This window comes from Podarcis vaucheri (genome assembly GCF_965113315.1).
Source record: "Podarcis vaucheri genome assembly, chromosome: 2".
Taxonomy (NCBI): domain Eukaryota; kingdom Metazoa; phylum Chordata; class Lepidosauria; order Squamata; family Lacertidae; genus Podarcis; species Podarcis vaucheri.
Genome location: NC_138760.1, coordinates 54,375,300 through 54,388,549, shown reverse-complemented (window position 1 = coordinate 54,388,549; position 13,250 = coordinate 54,375,300). Strand labels below are relative to the sequence as shown.

Below are 13,250 nucleotides of genomic sequence, written 5' to 3'. Positions count from 1 at the left end.
TCCAAAGAAGCACCAGCATAAGGGGAGGGGGGAAGGTGACTTTCCCATACTCTCTCCTCCCCTGGGTAACCCTCCAAACCGTCTGGGGAAAAAAACAACTCTCCTGAGTGTTAGGGGATCCTGATGAATGAGGTGGAAGTGGGTAATTGCCAAAAATTTCCCTCAGCCCCCTGTGTCCACCTCATTTCGATGGATTCTGCAAATCCATCGTCTTGTGGGGGAGGTGAAAAGTTGCTGGAGAAGGGTGTGTGGGAAAGCCACCTACTGGCAACCTCCTTCTTCCAGCAGTTCTCCAGATCCAAGCCACAATCAATAGCCTTCATATTACGGGGTAGTGGTGTGGAGGGAAACAGGTAAACAGAAGGTTGAAAATTGTCATTCAGGACTGCAACAAACCAAATGCATTTCTCCATTCAGGTATCAGTACAGTGGTACCTCTAGTTACGAACTTAATTCATTCCGGTGATCCGTTCTTAAGCTGCAACCGTTCTTATCCTGAGGTGGGCTTTTGCTAATGGGGCCACTGGTGCGCGATTTCCATGGGCCTTTCCATGGGCAAAGTCTGCAACCAGGAGCAGCTACTTCCAGGTTAGTGGAGCTCGTAACCCGAAGCGTGTTCATAACCAGAGTTACCACTGTATCTGCATCATTATAATTCTTTAAATGGAATATGGTGATTTTGACATAACAATAACGTGCCTTAATTAGAAATACCAATGAAAGGGAAAAGTATCAGCCTTTTTCTACCTACTTGAACTACAAATCTTTGCTGCTGTAAAGAAGTTACTTACCACTTCCAGATCAGTCTTCAAAACTAGTTCCTATTAAAAGAAATTCATTTCACTGATGTGGTCCAGCACAGGCATATTGGAATACAGACAAGAGAGGAGAGCAAAAGTCATCTAGTTCTCCTGTGTTCAGCCAACCTGTAGTTTGGATATTGCCAGCTTCGACTGCTGTGATGATGGCTGAAAAGGCGGTTTCTCATTCCTACCCTACGCTCATCCTCAGCTGTTCCTCTAGTGAGAGCTGCAGTTTTGCTTAGGGATGCAATGCAAGGTGACCTTGGCTTTGAAGAGAAGGGGCTAGTAATGGTTGAAAGTTATGTGTTCTCTCATAATAGGAATTGTGGAAAGTTGGCTTCTCTTTGAAGGAGGTCCTCCTTGTAACCTTAGTTGATTTGGCAGTAGTTGCATCTGAGGTGGTGGGAAGACAGAGACCTATGTTGATTAAGGGGATTAGTTAGCTACTGGTCCAGGAAGGAGAACAGGGTGAAAGCAATTAAAGATTATCTCCTGACCCAGGTCCTCTCTAGTCAAAGTAACGTGGGGTGTGTTTCATCAACTATCATCTCTTAAAAGTGTTACTGCTTAATGCTTATTTTTTGTTTTTATTGATTCAATAGTTAATCTTGGATTAAAACGCCCACAATCACTCTATAATGGTTTGTGGTAACCTGGTTCAATGTTATAATGTTGCATGATACTCTCTTTCAATTAGGAAGAACTAGCCGGATGAGGATTGACTGGATGTGACCTTGTCCCAGTTATGTCTGACCAGTTTCCTGGCACAGCATTATTGGAAAAACTGATGGGCAACAGGGTGAATGAAGTCACTTGGCTACACAGGTTTCCCATCCACCAAATCACATTGTTTGCTGGACTCTAGGTTAGGGGATTTTGCTTTCATAGTGCCCTCCTTGTTTCCTGGTAGAATCTCACTGGCCTGTAGGTGGTCTCTGATCCAGTATTGAGATTATCCAAAACACTGGTCTCAGATAACTTCAAAATCCATACTGAGGCCACTCTTGCCAATGATGCTCAGGTTTTCGGGACTGCCCAACTCCCAGCACGTTGCTGAATTGTCATGTGCTGCACACTCTCAACTGCAAATTTATTTGAATTTTGATATAATTTTCCTGGGAGCAGAGGAGATTAATGCAACTGCCCTGTCATGAATTGATGATGACTTGGTTCACCAACAATGGCATCATTGGTAATAATTCCTGTAAAAATCTTGTAAATGAGGATATAAATGTAATTTCAGCAACTTCCAGTCCACAGTAGGAGTATTTGAAATGTTTGTCCCCAGTGGCTGATGAATCCACTTGGTTTTCAGACTGCTGTTGGGATTTTTCTTCATGTTGTTGAAGTCTAAGTTTATATTTGGAACAGGGTGGTAGCTTGACTGGGTGATATAACTCTGAGATGTCCTCTCCAACTGAAAATAGATGACACTGCTCCATGGTATAAAAGGTAGCTCCAGGCAATAAACCAGCAAAAGTACAATAGTTATAACATAAGTAGTGGAAAGTTTTGGACAAATCCAAATAAGCATCAGTCTGTGTTTATTTTAGAGACTGATGCATGGCGGCTATAGTGGCAAAGCATTCCTTCTTACTGCAATGGTCATTTAGAGCAGAATACTCAATGGCCCATTGTAACATGTTTGCAGAACACTTTGTGAATAAAATCGCTCTCATTTCCATTGACTTAGATCCCAGCTTGTCTTCAGGGCTGTGCTATGAGACCTTGTATTGCAGTTGCTTGGTTGCTTTTCACTTATTGTAGCCTGAAGATGTGGGCAAGGTTCTTGAACCTATCTGCATCATGGCCTTGTCCAAACTGACAGGATTTTAAAAGATACCGAATCACCCTAAAACGTTCATTGTAGCTTCCCAAAAGCACCTCAAAGTAGCATGGGCTTTGGCTGAAGACATGGGTGAATTATAAATGAAGTCAACACAGTTTAAAGGGATCAAGAAAAAAACATTTACTGAAAGACAAAATAAAGATTCTTAGCATATAAGAATAACAAGAAGAGGTTGCTAGCATGTAAGCAGATTCTGATTAAAGCAAATGTATAATGGAAATCCTTTATAACTTCTGGCGTAAAACCTTCCCTGCTTACCTATGACTATTCTCTGCACAATCCCAGTATGGCTTTCTTGCCACCTCTCTCCCTACTGTACAAACTCTTGTTTGCCCTGAGATCATGCCATGATCTGATCTCTGAACACCAGCTACACTCAGAAATAGCTTCTGGATACATGGCCTCCAAAATATACCCCCCCCCCAAGAAGATAGAAGCTTTCTATCCTCAGTGAAATCTACCATGACCCATTTTGTTTTCTGGTGCAGAGATTAACAAATTAACCCCATTAATCCCCAAACCAACAGATAATATTTGTATTTCCATATAATATAAAAGCAGAGTCCATACAAACAGTCTACAGTTCATTTTCTTCGCAGTTCTGTTTCCAAATTATCAATCTGCTTCAGTAAATCTTTCCTATTCTGTTCCTGTACTTTACACACACACACACACACACACACACACCAGCCTCTAATGAATGTTTTACTATTATCCCAATCAGTACCTGTAGAAATATCTTCCGATTGATGAGTTCTTCCTGGCACATCTAATTATTACAGCAGATAGGTAAATAATATTTTCCTTACCTATATTTATCACCAACATTTATAATCTGCATGGGTACTTGTCCTACTGTTGTATTACATATCTTTGTAATTACGAGTGATTGGAATCATATCTCCACTTGAATAAGTATTGTGAGAAATAGAATAAAAAGTATAATCTCTTGGATACTTAAGTATTGATATAGTACCTCCCTGAATCAGTTAGCATAAAAGCCCTCATGTTTGCTCATACATTAGCTGGTAATTTACTAGCCTGTTTCATATTCCTTGAAATATTTGCCTTTTTTGTGTCTCTCTGTGTGTAATCTATCAATCTTAGGAACTTGAATGGAACTCCAAACTTGAATTTGGAGCCTGTGGATCATCCTAAGTAATAGAATTTTAGGTAACAGAATCTTGTTACCTAACACTATTTAGTTGCACAGCCGTGGCTTCTATAAAACATTTTCCTTTTCTTTCTCTTCACCACCCCCACCCAATTTTCTTCTATTCCTTCTTTTTGTATAAACTAATGAACTAGTATAATTGTAAACTAATGATAGAAATAATAATATTGGTTGGAATCCTTCTATATAAATTTGCTGTTCTTGGGATATCGGATCAAAACAATATTGATTATTTAAGAGATAAAAAAAACTAAGAAATATTGTTTTATCTTTTCTTTAAAGAAATTATTGCTGATTATAGTAATGAAAATATTTGAATGGACTTTTAAAATGAATACTTGTTGATTAGATTAAGATAGGATGATATAGAATGAGCTAAAGAAGTGGAAAGAATGGGATGGAGAGAAGGAAATCAAAGGGGAAATCTGTGATTTTTTTATGATGGGGAAGGAAAACAAGAAAGCAGATAGAGGAAAAGATAAAATCATGTAGGTAACAGCAGAAGAAAAGGGAATTTTCCAATGAATTATACAAATATGAAGAAAGAGCAGGAAAGGACTTACTTGCGAGATCAGAAACTAGAATAATATAGGAAAACTAGAGCAAGAAAAGGATAACTTAAAGCAATTGCTTCAAGAGAGAGATCAAAAATTTATGGGACAGATTAATGAATTGTCAGGAATGGTTTTTATGATAAAAAAATTGAAGATATGCATAGCCAAGTGCGGATGCAAGAGCAAATGGGTAATAAAATAAAGGAAGTAATTGTGTTATAGAAAGAAGAGAAATTACTACTGAACACAGTTTATACAAACAAGAGGTCAATAAGTTCCAATAAAGGTTGAACAATTAGTTTCAGAATTGAGACAATTAAAGCTGAGAGGTCTTCCAGAATAAATTGAAGGTGACAATCTGGTTGGCTATTATTTAAAGATATCTTAGAATTAGACCAAATGTGTGAAACGATCATTGAGTAGGCATACAAAATTATTTCATGTTATGCATAATGGAATAAACTTGATTGCGACACTTTTGTAAAATATATTAGCTTCTGAGTTAAATATGCTATTTTTAAGAAACCGAGGCCAAGAAAAAAATTAAAAATTGAAAAACTTAATATTGAGGTTTTGACAGATGTGAGTTTGTACATATTGTAAAAGAGAAGAGATTTAAAATGATTGACCATATATTTGAGAGAAAGAGACATCCAATATGGTACCCTTTTAGTCTTAATGTTCAAATGGACAAATAATGGGTGGTTGTCTGGAATGTGGAAGAGGCGACCCCAGTAATAGAAATGATAGAAGAAACAAATCCCAAGAAAAGAATCTCATGATAATTTATAATATATAGGAAACTCAGTTGAATGCAGCAAGGCTTCCAAGTTGGGTTGCCAGTCAGCTTTGTTTTGGTTACTATTTACAGTACTGGACTTTTTTCTCATTGTAGATAAAATAAATATTTTTCCTATTAATGTTTGGGGGATTGATGATGTTCTAAAATGGAAAAAAGTCTTTTCGAAATAAAAAAAGACAAAACTGATGTTGTTTGTTTCCAAGAAACACATATATAGAAAGGTTATGAAAGCTTACTTAAAAACAGATTCCTTGGGATAGTATATGCTGCATGTGGAGAGAGAGAAAAACAAAAGGAGCAGTAATATATATAAAGAATCAGGATTGGCAGTTAAAAAGATCAGTATTCCGACCCAGATGATAGGCTCAATTTACTGAATTTAAGTGGACCACTGGGTAAGTATATGTACCTAATATGGGTTTTTTAAAATATATTTTTTCAAATATTAACTGACTTTGCTGAAAACAAAATTATATTAGTAGGAGACATGAATGGTTGATTTGATAACGTCTGTAGCTAACGTTTCCTAAAGGAGGGCATGGTGAGATCTGTTATAAAAATAAGCCCTCAATGGCCCATGATTTCCAGGAATTCTAGGCTGGTTTTGAATATTTCACTTACAGACAAGGCAATTGGGTAGATTATGGTAGATCGGCTACAAGTTCTTAATGGACTGCCCCTCAACTTTTAAGAATGCATACTGTACATTCATTATATTATTTGTATGCTGCCTTTCCACAGTTCAAACCAGGTTCAAGGCAGTTTACAACATGAAAAAATTACATAGCTACAACATAACAAAAGTAGTCATAAAAATAAATAAAACATTTAAAAGGACACAAACAAACTGAACAATTTCAACATAAATAACAAGATCTAAAAGAAAGATAAAAACAAGAGCAACAACCACCCTGAGATCTTTGGATGAAGGGCAGTATATAAATTAAAAAAAATAAAAGAAAAGAAACAACTCCCACCCTAGCCCAAGAGTCTGATCAGCACCCTCAGCTTTTTGTAGCTGGGTCAGTCAGGTCCCTACCCTCCCAGCCTAGGTGGAAAAGGCCTTCAAGGCAGGATGTAGGTCTTCCAGGACTGACAGCCAAGATGGTCTCTGGCGGGCCCCGCCCTCCCATGCCATGGGCAGGGGAGCAGGTCTTCCAGGACTCACAGCAGTGATGTGTCATGTAAACAGTCTTCATGATTATGCAACACCATCACAGATAATGCTGGCTCCTGCCAGTAGCATCAGTATACTCTGTTTCTCCTTCAATGCAAAGCATTACTTACATGCCATTATTGGGAACCTCATTTGTGCCCACTTAATTAAGACTTGGTGAACTAAGCCCTCTCTAGATTTACCACATTCATTTGAAGCCATTTCCCTCAAACTATTTAGGGGAAATTCTGGTCTATCAAAAACAAATATTTTTTTCATTGGGGGGGCATTTAGAATCCTTGCTCAATTGCATTACCTATAAATTTTTCAGCTCATCCCTAGATTGTATAGGAATGCAGGGTGCTTACCAATTGTGAGGATAAATGAATTTTACATTGCCTGTATGATAAATTTCTTTTCATCATGTAAAAGCAATTATGTAAAAGAATGTTCTTGAAATGACCACCATTAGTTGTAAAACTGCCATGGACTGCATGGACGGCAGATTTATCACTAGAGGAGAAAGGTCTAATATAACAGGTAAAATTCATTAGAAAGCGGCTTTCTTATTAGCTAAAGGTTCCTTCCCACTTGCCTGCAACTTATATTCAGAGTTTTTTTAAAGCCAAAGAACCTAAGGCCAACATAACCAGTGGTTTCCTTAAAGTTCTCTAGTTTAAAATACATTTTCCCTTTCAACAGTCAGTGGCTATTGTAGAAGTCTCAAATAAACTGCCAGTGCTATCTGTATTTCTCCGAAGCATGCTATAGCTTTGCTGAATTGTGCTCTCTTTGTGACAAAGTCTCTAATTTATTCTAGTATTCAATCAACTGCAACCTCAGAAATGGCTCTCCCTGGCTTGCTTCAGATTTATACTTTTTTTACAAAGTCACGTACCTCATTCATGACAGTACGGATGAACTAGTAGTGAGAACCAGCCCCAGACATAATGATCTCAACAGGATCTCTTTGTCTTGGATTGTAAAATCTTGATTTTCCAGAGTTCCTCATCACAGAGGGAACCTACACAAGTTGAAGCAGGGTCCCCTCTTCATAAGGTCACCTTTCAATTCACAGAGGGTTATGGGATGAAGGGCTGAGCTTCAATACATTAGTATTGCAGACAGCTGCTGGAACATCTGAAGAGGGCAATAATCTCTTTTGGATGGTCGCGTACAGATACCAAGGGCACATTTGAGAAATAAGGTCACATTTTTGAATATTTACTATACAGCTTGTTTAGTGGTTGCAAATGTTCTTTTAAGTTGTGCTTCCTAATGATATGCTAAGAAATCTCACAAACTGTGACTAAGCTTTAATAATGGGGTAGAGGAAAATGGTGGGAGACCTGAATTGATTTACCCCGTATCTAAAGCTGCTTGTCTTTGTTCCAGCATTTTGAAACAGTTTACCACAGGTAGAATCACACAATATATTCTGTGGCAACTAACACATCAAAAGAGTTCACTCTGTATTAAATGCTGAGCATGGTAGAATGCCAGAGGTCAGCAGCTGTCACCTCAAAGTACTGGCCTACTTTTCCCAGGTTTAAACAAAACCTTAGAGGTAGGAAAGCAGCAATAACGATTTATATCACTGTTAAATTCATAATGGGGGAAACTTCTTCTTTTGAAAGTTAGTCAAATTGATTTAAATTTTACCTCTCTGAGACAGGTAATACCACCGGGCGAAGTCTAGGAAAAAGTAAGAAAACAATTTAACAAAAAAAGACTACATACACTTTTTTCTTTTCGTTTCAATGTAAAGCTGGATGGGATCTATTCTTGATGTGAAGAGGACCCTATTTTCTATATGATATGTTTGATTCTTGTTCATTGGATGTGCGACATTTCTCATTGCATGGCCCTGCCGTCTTCCCCAGATGGTAGTATCAAATGCAAGGCGTCCCTCTCCCTCATATGAAACCATATGACGATGAATGACAGTACATAAACAGGAAGGCAGCATGCTTTTAGTCATGCAACCATGCAACCAGCAGGAAAGCTCACAAAGAAAGAGGACAGAGCAGAAGAGTTTTGAGGAACGGTGATCCCAGACACTGTGCTAATAAAAATCTTTCGGAGACATAAGATACGTGTTGTGCAATTTGAAACATCTGTTAAAGAAACTGGAAAGGTTCCCCTTTTCAAGAATAGAAAGCTTTAATCTTCTGTTTTCTGGTCAGCACTTTTAAGCAGCTATAGGAAGGAAGAGTGATTTATGCAAAGGAAGCAACCCCAGGTAGATTTCAGCTTTACTAACCAAAGTCATCAGAATAATTACATTTTTATAGCAATAGCTCAGTGCAATGCAGATTTTTTTTTTGGGGGGGGGAGGAATAGAATTATTAGTAATTAAGTAGAAAAGATAAGACCATTCCCCTCCCCCATTGGAGTTAATTCACACCCAACATTCCATGTCTCAGTTCAAAAATCCTGTAAATTAGATTGCAGTCAACTCCCATGGGAAAAATACAATGAATTAGCAGCAACTTTCACAATATACGAAGAGCCAACCCCTTTTCATTCTTGCATTCATGGAACAGAGGTCCACTTCTGTGGAGATCCAACTTCATTGCCATTGCTTTGCTCCCTTTCACTTTATGTTAGGTGAGACCCTTAACATATGAAGCACCTTCTCAGTTTCCACTTTCATCACATTCTCCAGACCACAACAACCAGTTTTTCCCCATCCCTTGAAAGCCACTAAATAAGTCTCCCGTGGATTGCTTATATACATCATTTGTCCGAGTGCAACCTGTGGTGTCGCATGAATGTGTTGCAATTTACAGCCCCCTTGGAAGTGGACAAAAATTCTATTAACACTCTCAGTAGGGGCATACACAATTTAATCAACTACAAAGAACAAATTCTGTCTTAACCCAGGGTGGAAGAAACTCCAAGTGTAGTCAAAAGTTAGGGGATGTGTGAAGAAAACTTGTATTCTTAACTGTCTGCCGTGCTATTTGCAAGGTCACTTTGCACCAGCACCGTTAACTGCAGTTTGCAAAATCCTACATATATTGTTCGTGTGAATTCCATTTTAAGAATGTGAGAAGCATGAATTGGGTGATAGTACTGCAGTATTATTTCTGTTTCCTCCAGCACACACTCACAAACACACACATGTAACAAAGAGAAAATCAATTAATTCTAGCTTAATTGAGCTATAACTACATTAATGCTGCAGCTCATTTCTTATGCTTTTTGACAAATAGGTAAATAAAAATGTGATCTGCTGTATTAACACACTGTATAAAACAGATTACATTTTGAATTCCTGCTGATAATGCATATAGTGAGTGACATTTTACTTAACATGTACATTTCCTGGTTTGTTGTTGTTTTTGCAGCTGCTGTTTTTGCAGATTATAAGGACAAAGACTAAAACAAAAAGAGAGAGAAATACTACAGTAAGTTTAAGGTAAAAAGCCCACATGACATTTGGAGTTTTGGGAAACAAAACAGATACACAGAATTCTGATGTTGTCAGTCAAGTTACTTTGCCTTTAATAGGAAAAGTTAGCTAGGAGTATGAATAAAAAACACCACAATGAAGGTTCCAAAGGGGAAATACAGAAATCCTATTAGTGTGGGTTTTTACAGAAATAGGTTTGTGACTATTATAAACTTCTTCACAAATCTCTGCCTCCCTCATCTCATTTCGGTACCAATACCAAGTAGGGATTTTTCTCTAGCTCCCTGTAGGCTAGAAACAGTCAAGAAATATTTTGAAAAACAATTCACAGTGAGAGGTACAATATATTGGAAATGGTTAGGGATATGCTTTTAAAAATGTTTGTTTCTTTGTTTTCAGGTCATTCGTAAGAATAGGTACTGATTGTTAGAGGGAATTCAGAACCCCCTAGCATGGTTCAATGTTCAGCTCAGAGATTAATTTGAGTTAGGTCTTATTGCTAGAGTTCATGTAAAACATTAGAACTAAGATCTGCTAAGGAATCCCTGCTGGAAACTAGATACTTTATCATGGTCTCAATTATCTCTGTGGAAGCTACAATGTGTGGATTGACCTACTGTAATGTGTTCTGCTTGAATATAATTCAGAAACTTAGACTGGTGAAGAATGCATCTGCCCAATGTGTGAGAATTAGCCTAGTCATTTTACACCTGTGGTATAAAGTTGCATAGGTTACCAGTTTTCCTTAACCCAAGGTGGCTTGAACCTATAAAACTCAACATGGATTATTTCAGGGAAAGACTCCATGCATATGGATTTCCCCAAAGCTTAAGATCAGTCAATGAAGCCCTACTTCATGTTTCATCAAGACTGAAAATTGGCAATTTTATACCACTCTTCATCAAAACTGACACCAAGAGGTTTCAGAAGGTTAAAAATAACTTACAAATTATGAAACCCACATATACTAATGCATAAAACCTAAATTGTGATCCCTCATTGACGATTCATTCAGTGAAGGGGAAAGAATCCCCAATGGAAGAAGTGTAATAATAAATCTCTTCTTCAGCCCTCAAGAAGTTCCAAATCCAAGAAGCAAAACAATATATATGGCAGTTGAAAATGAGGGACAAAGGTTAATCTGGATGGGGTGACAGGCCTCTTCCTTTCTCAGAAAAGGGTGCTGGAAGAAGAGGCTTTTGCTTTTTGCCAATTGGTCCTTGATGGCTTCATGTGACAGGCCTGTTCAAACATGATTCCCTAAATCATAAATGGTAATATTTTTCACCTTGTGAGATTTACATAATAAAAAAACCAAAATATTAATAAACAAGATTTACATAATAAGTTAACAGTAAGTACTCAGGATTCTTCAATTCAATTTCACACGTACTATCTATATCTATAAATACTTGGCAAAGTTAGCAACTAGTGGAAGTCCACAGTTCCTACAGTGGAAGACCTATTGGTTCATTGAGCTCAAACAGTGGCAACGAGCAGAAATTCAGCTCACTGCTTCTCCTACTTCCCAGCCTTGACCTTGGGCTTGCCCACACTTCTGCTCATCCTCTGCCTAGAAAGCACAGGTCTGAGTGCTTTTGTGTTTGCCCCATAGCTTTCCCCTGGGAAACTCACTCTTTATCACTGAAACAGAACAAATAACAATGGTCTGATTCAGCACTAAACTATGGGTTTTCCTGGAGGAAAGCAGGGAGGCAAACGGATGTGTGGATGAGCCCATTAATCACCCATGCATTGATACAATGTACATAGGCATTCCAATTTGCATTAGACATTGTTTCTTTAACATTCAGCTCATATGTATGTTTGTGTGTGTCTATATGTGGACTAGAAGTGTCTTGACCTCATTTGCATTTGCCCTAATTGTCAGGTATCTACCATAGTTGCTCTGGTTATTTTTCATGAACCTTCCTTTGAAGGAAGCAAATAGAGAAATTGGTTTGCTGGTAATTTAGTATTCTGACACACTCCCTTGTATTTTATAAGAGATATTTTTCTCTTCTATTCTTCATGGCCACTTTTTGTAAGATGCACATTTTCATTCTGCCAAAGAGTTTCTGCCATCCAATCCCGCAAAATGAGCATCTGTGGCCTCTGCTCTCTTGCAGGAGAAAGGTGGCTGTGCATAAAAGAGCTGTTTCAGATCCTTCTGTTCTATATCTTTTTGGTCTATCTTGAATGAATTAAAATCTCAATTACTCTGCTTTCCCCCTCCATTTAAATATGCTTGAATTCTCCTAGTGGAGTCACAACAGTATAATTTGTGGCACTAATAAATCCTCATTTTTAGGGGCTGCCAGTGATAATATGAACAATATGTTCACTTGGATCTGCCTCTGAATCTAAGGAAGTAACTCTTTACATTTCACATACTGAAAGAAAATGACAAAGTGGTAAGTTGGGGATGTACCAATCACTAAAGCAAAAATGAAACAAAAAGCCTATTTAGTCAGCAAATGTTTCCGCAGTTGAACATGTTTTGCATGTATTATTGGCCTCCAGAACCACACTCCTCCCTCTACTCCTTCAGCTCTACAGGAAGTCCCCTCTTCAAGTACTTCCCCTTCACCCAGGAACTATGCACATAGGAGGGGAAACGATTAAGCAGTCCTGTGCTGTAACTGGCAGCCTCCTGTGACTGCTTTTCAATTTAATAATAATATTTTATACTACCTTTCAAACATATTGTCAAAGTAGCTTAAAACAAAACATCAAAGGATTGGACATGTGCTTCATACATATCTAGTTTGGTTCCCATATTGCAAGTCAAAAGCTTGGAATCTAGGAAAAACTACCTTATCAATTCTATATCTTTTATATTCTATTGAACAGGTATACACTGTTTATGTTGCTGTGAATGAGATCAGAAATCATCATTCAGTATACAATGCTAAACTAACTTTGGCTCTTAAAAGTGTATCTATAGATTGAACTCTCAGAGGTTAACAAAACTCTCTTATTACTCAGACAGCCCAACAAAGAGACTGAATAAATCCAGTAATTCAGCGGCCCTGTTAGCTAATACATTTCTTTTATGGCCTGGGTGGATGATATGATCCTTTTTAAAAGTCAGGATTGTAATGCAGTACACACAGTGACTAAAGCAAATATAAATGAAGAGATATAAGTCGTGCATGAGGGATTTCCTGTTCTATTGAAATTGCTTTTTCCACTTAACCCCAGAAATATGAGAATGATCCACCTGTATAAAAGCAAGAGATTGTTATAATGTCTCATGCTTGCCTCTCTCACTGAATATAACTTCTCTAATTTTGCACTGCCTGAAGAATAAGTCCCTACCACCTCTGACCAGTTTGGTAATGCAGAGCAATTTGTTTGCTCAGCTTATCTGACGTTAACACCATAGTGCAATCCTGTGGGAACTCCAAGAATACAAAATGCATTAGCATTTTACTCCCTGTGCTACTCCCTGAACGGTAGCTGCACAATACAGTGGTACCTTGGGTTACATA

At 37.9% G+C, this 13,250-nt stretch overlaps 1 protein-coding gene across 9 annotated transcripts in view; it reads right to left on the bottom strand.

Annotated features, from left to right (window-relative positions):
• The window catches only part of KCNIP1 (potassium voltage-gated channel interacting protein 1), a 509,279-nt gene that overhangs the window by 25,910 nt on the left and 470,119 nt on the right, over positions 1 to 13,250 (bottom strand). For 2 of the 9 annotated variants that reach the window (XM_082213087.1, XM_082213089.1), the window contains exon 2: positions 8,001 to 8,033. The exons of 6 other annotated variants lie outside the window; for them this stretch is intronic. In XM_082213087.1, the coding sequence (XP_082069213.1) occupies positions 8,001 to 8,033 (33 nt within the window). Of the gene's footprint in view, positions 1 to 5,418; positions 5,449 to 8,000; positions 8,034 to 13,250 lie in introns of all 9 variants that reach the window. One more of the 9 variants, XM_082213084.1, reaches the window with a different exon arrangement.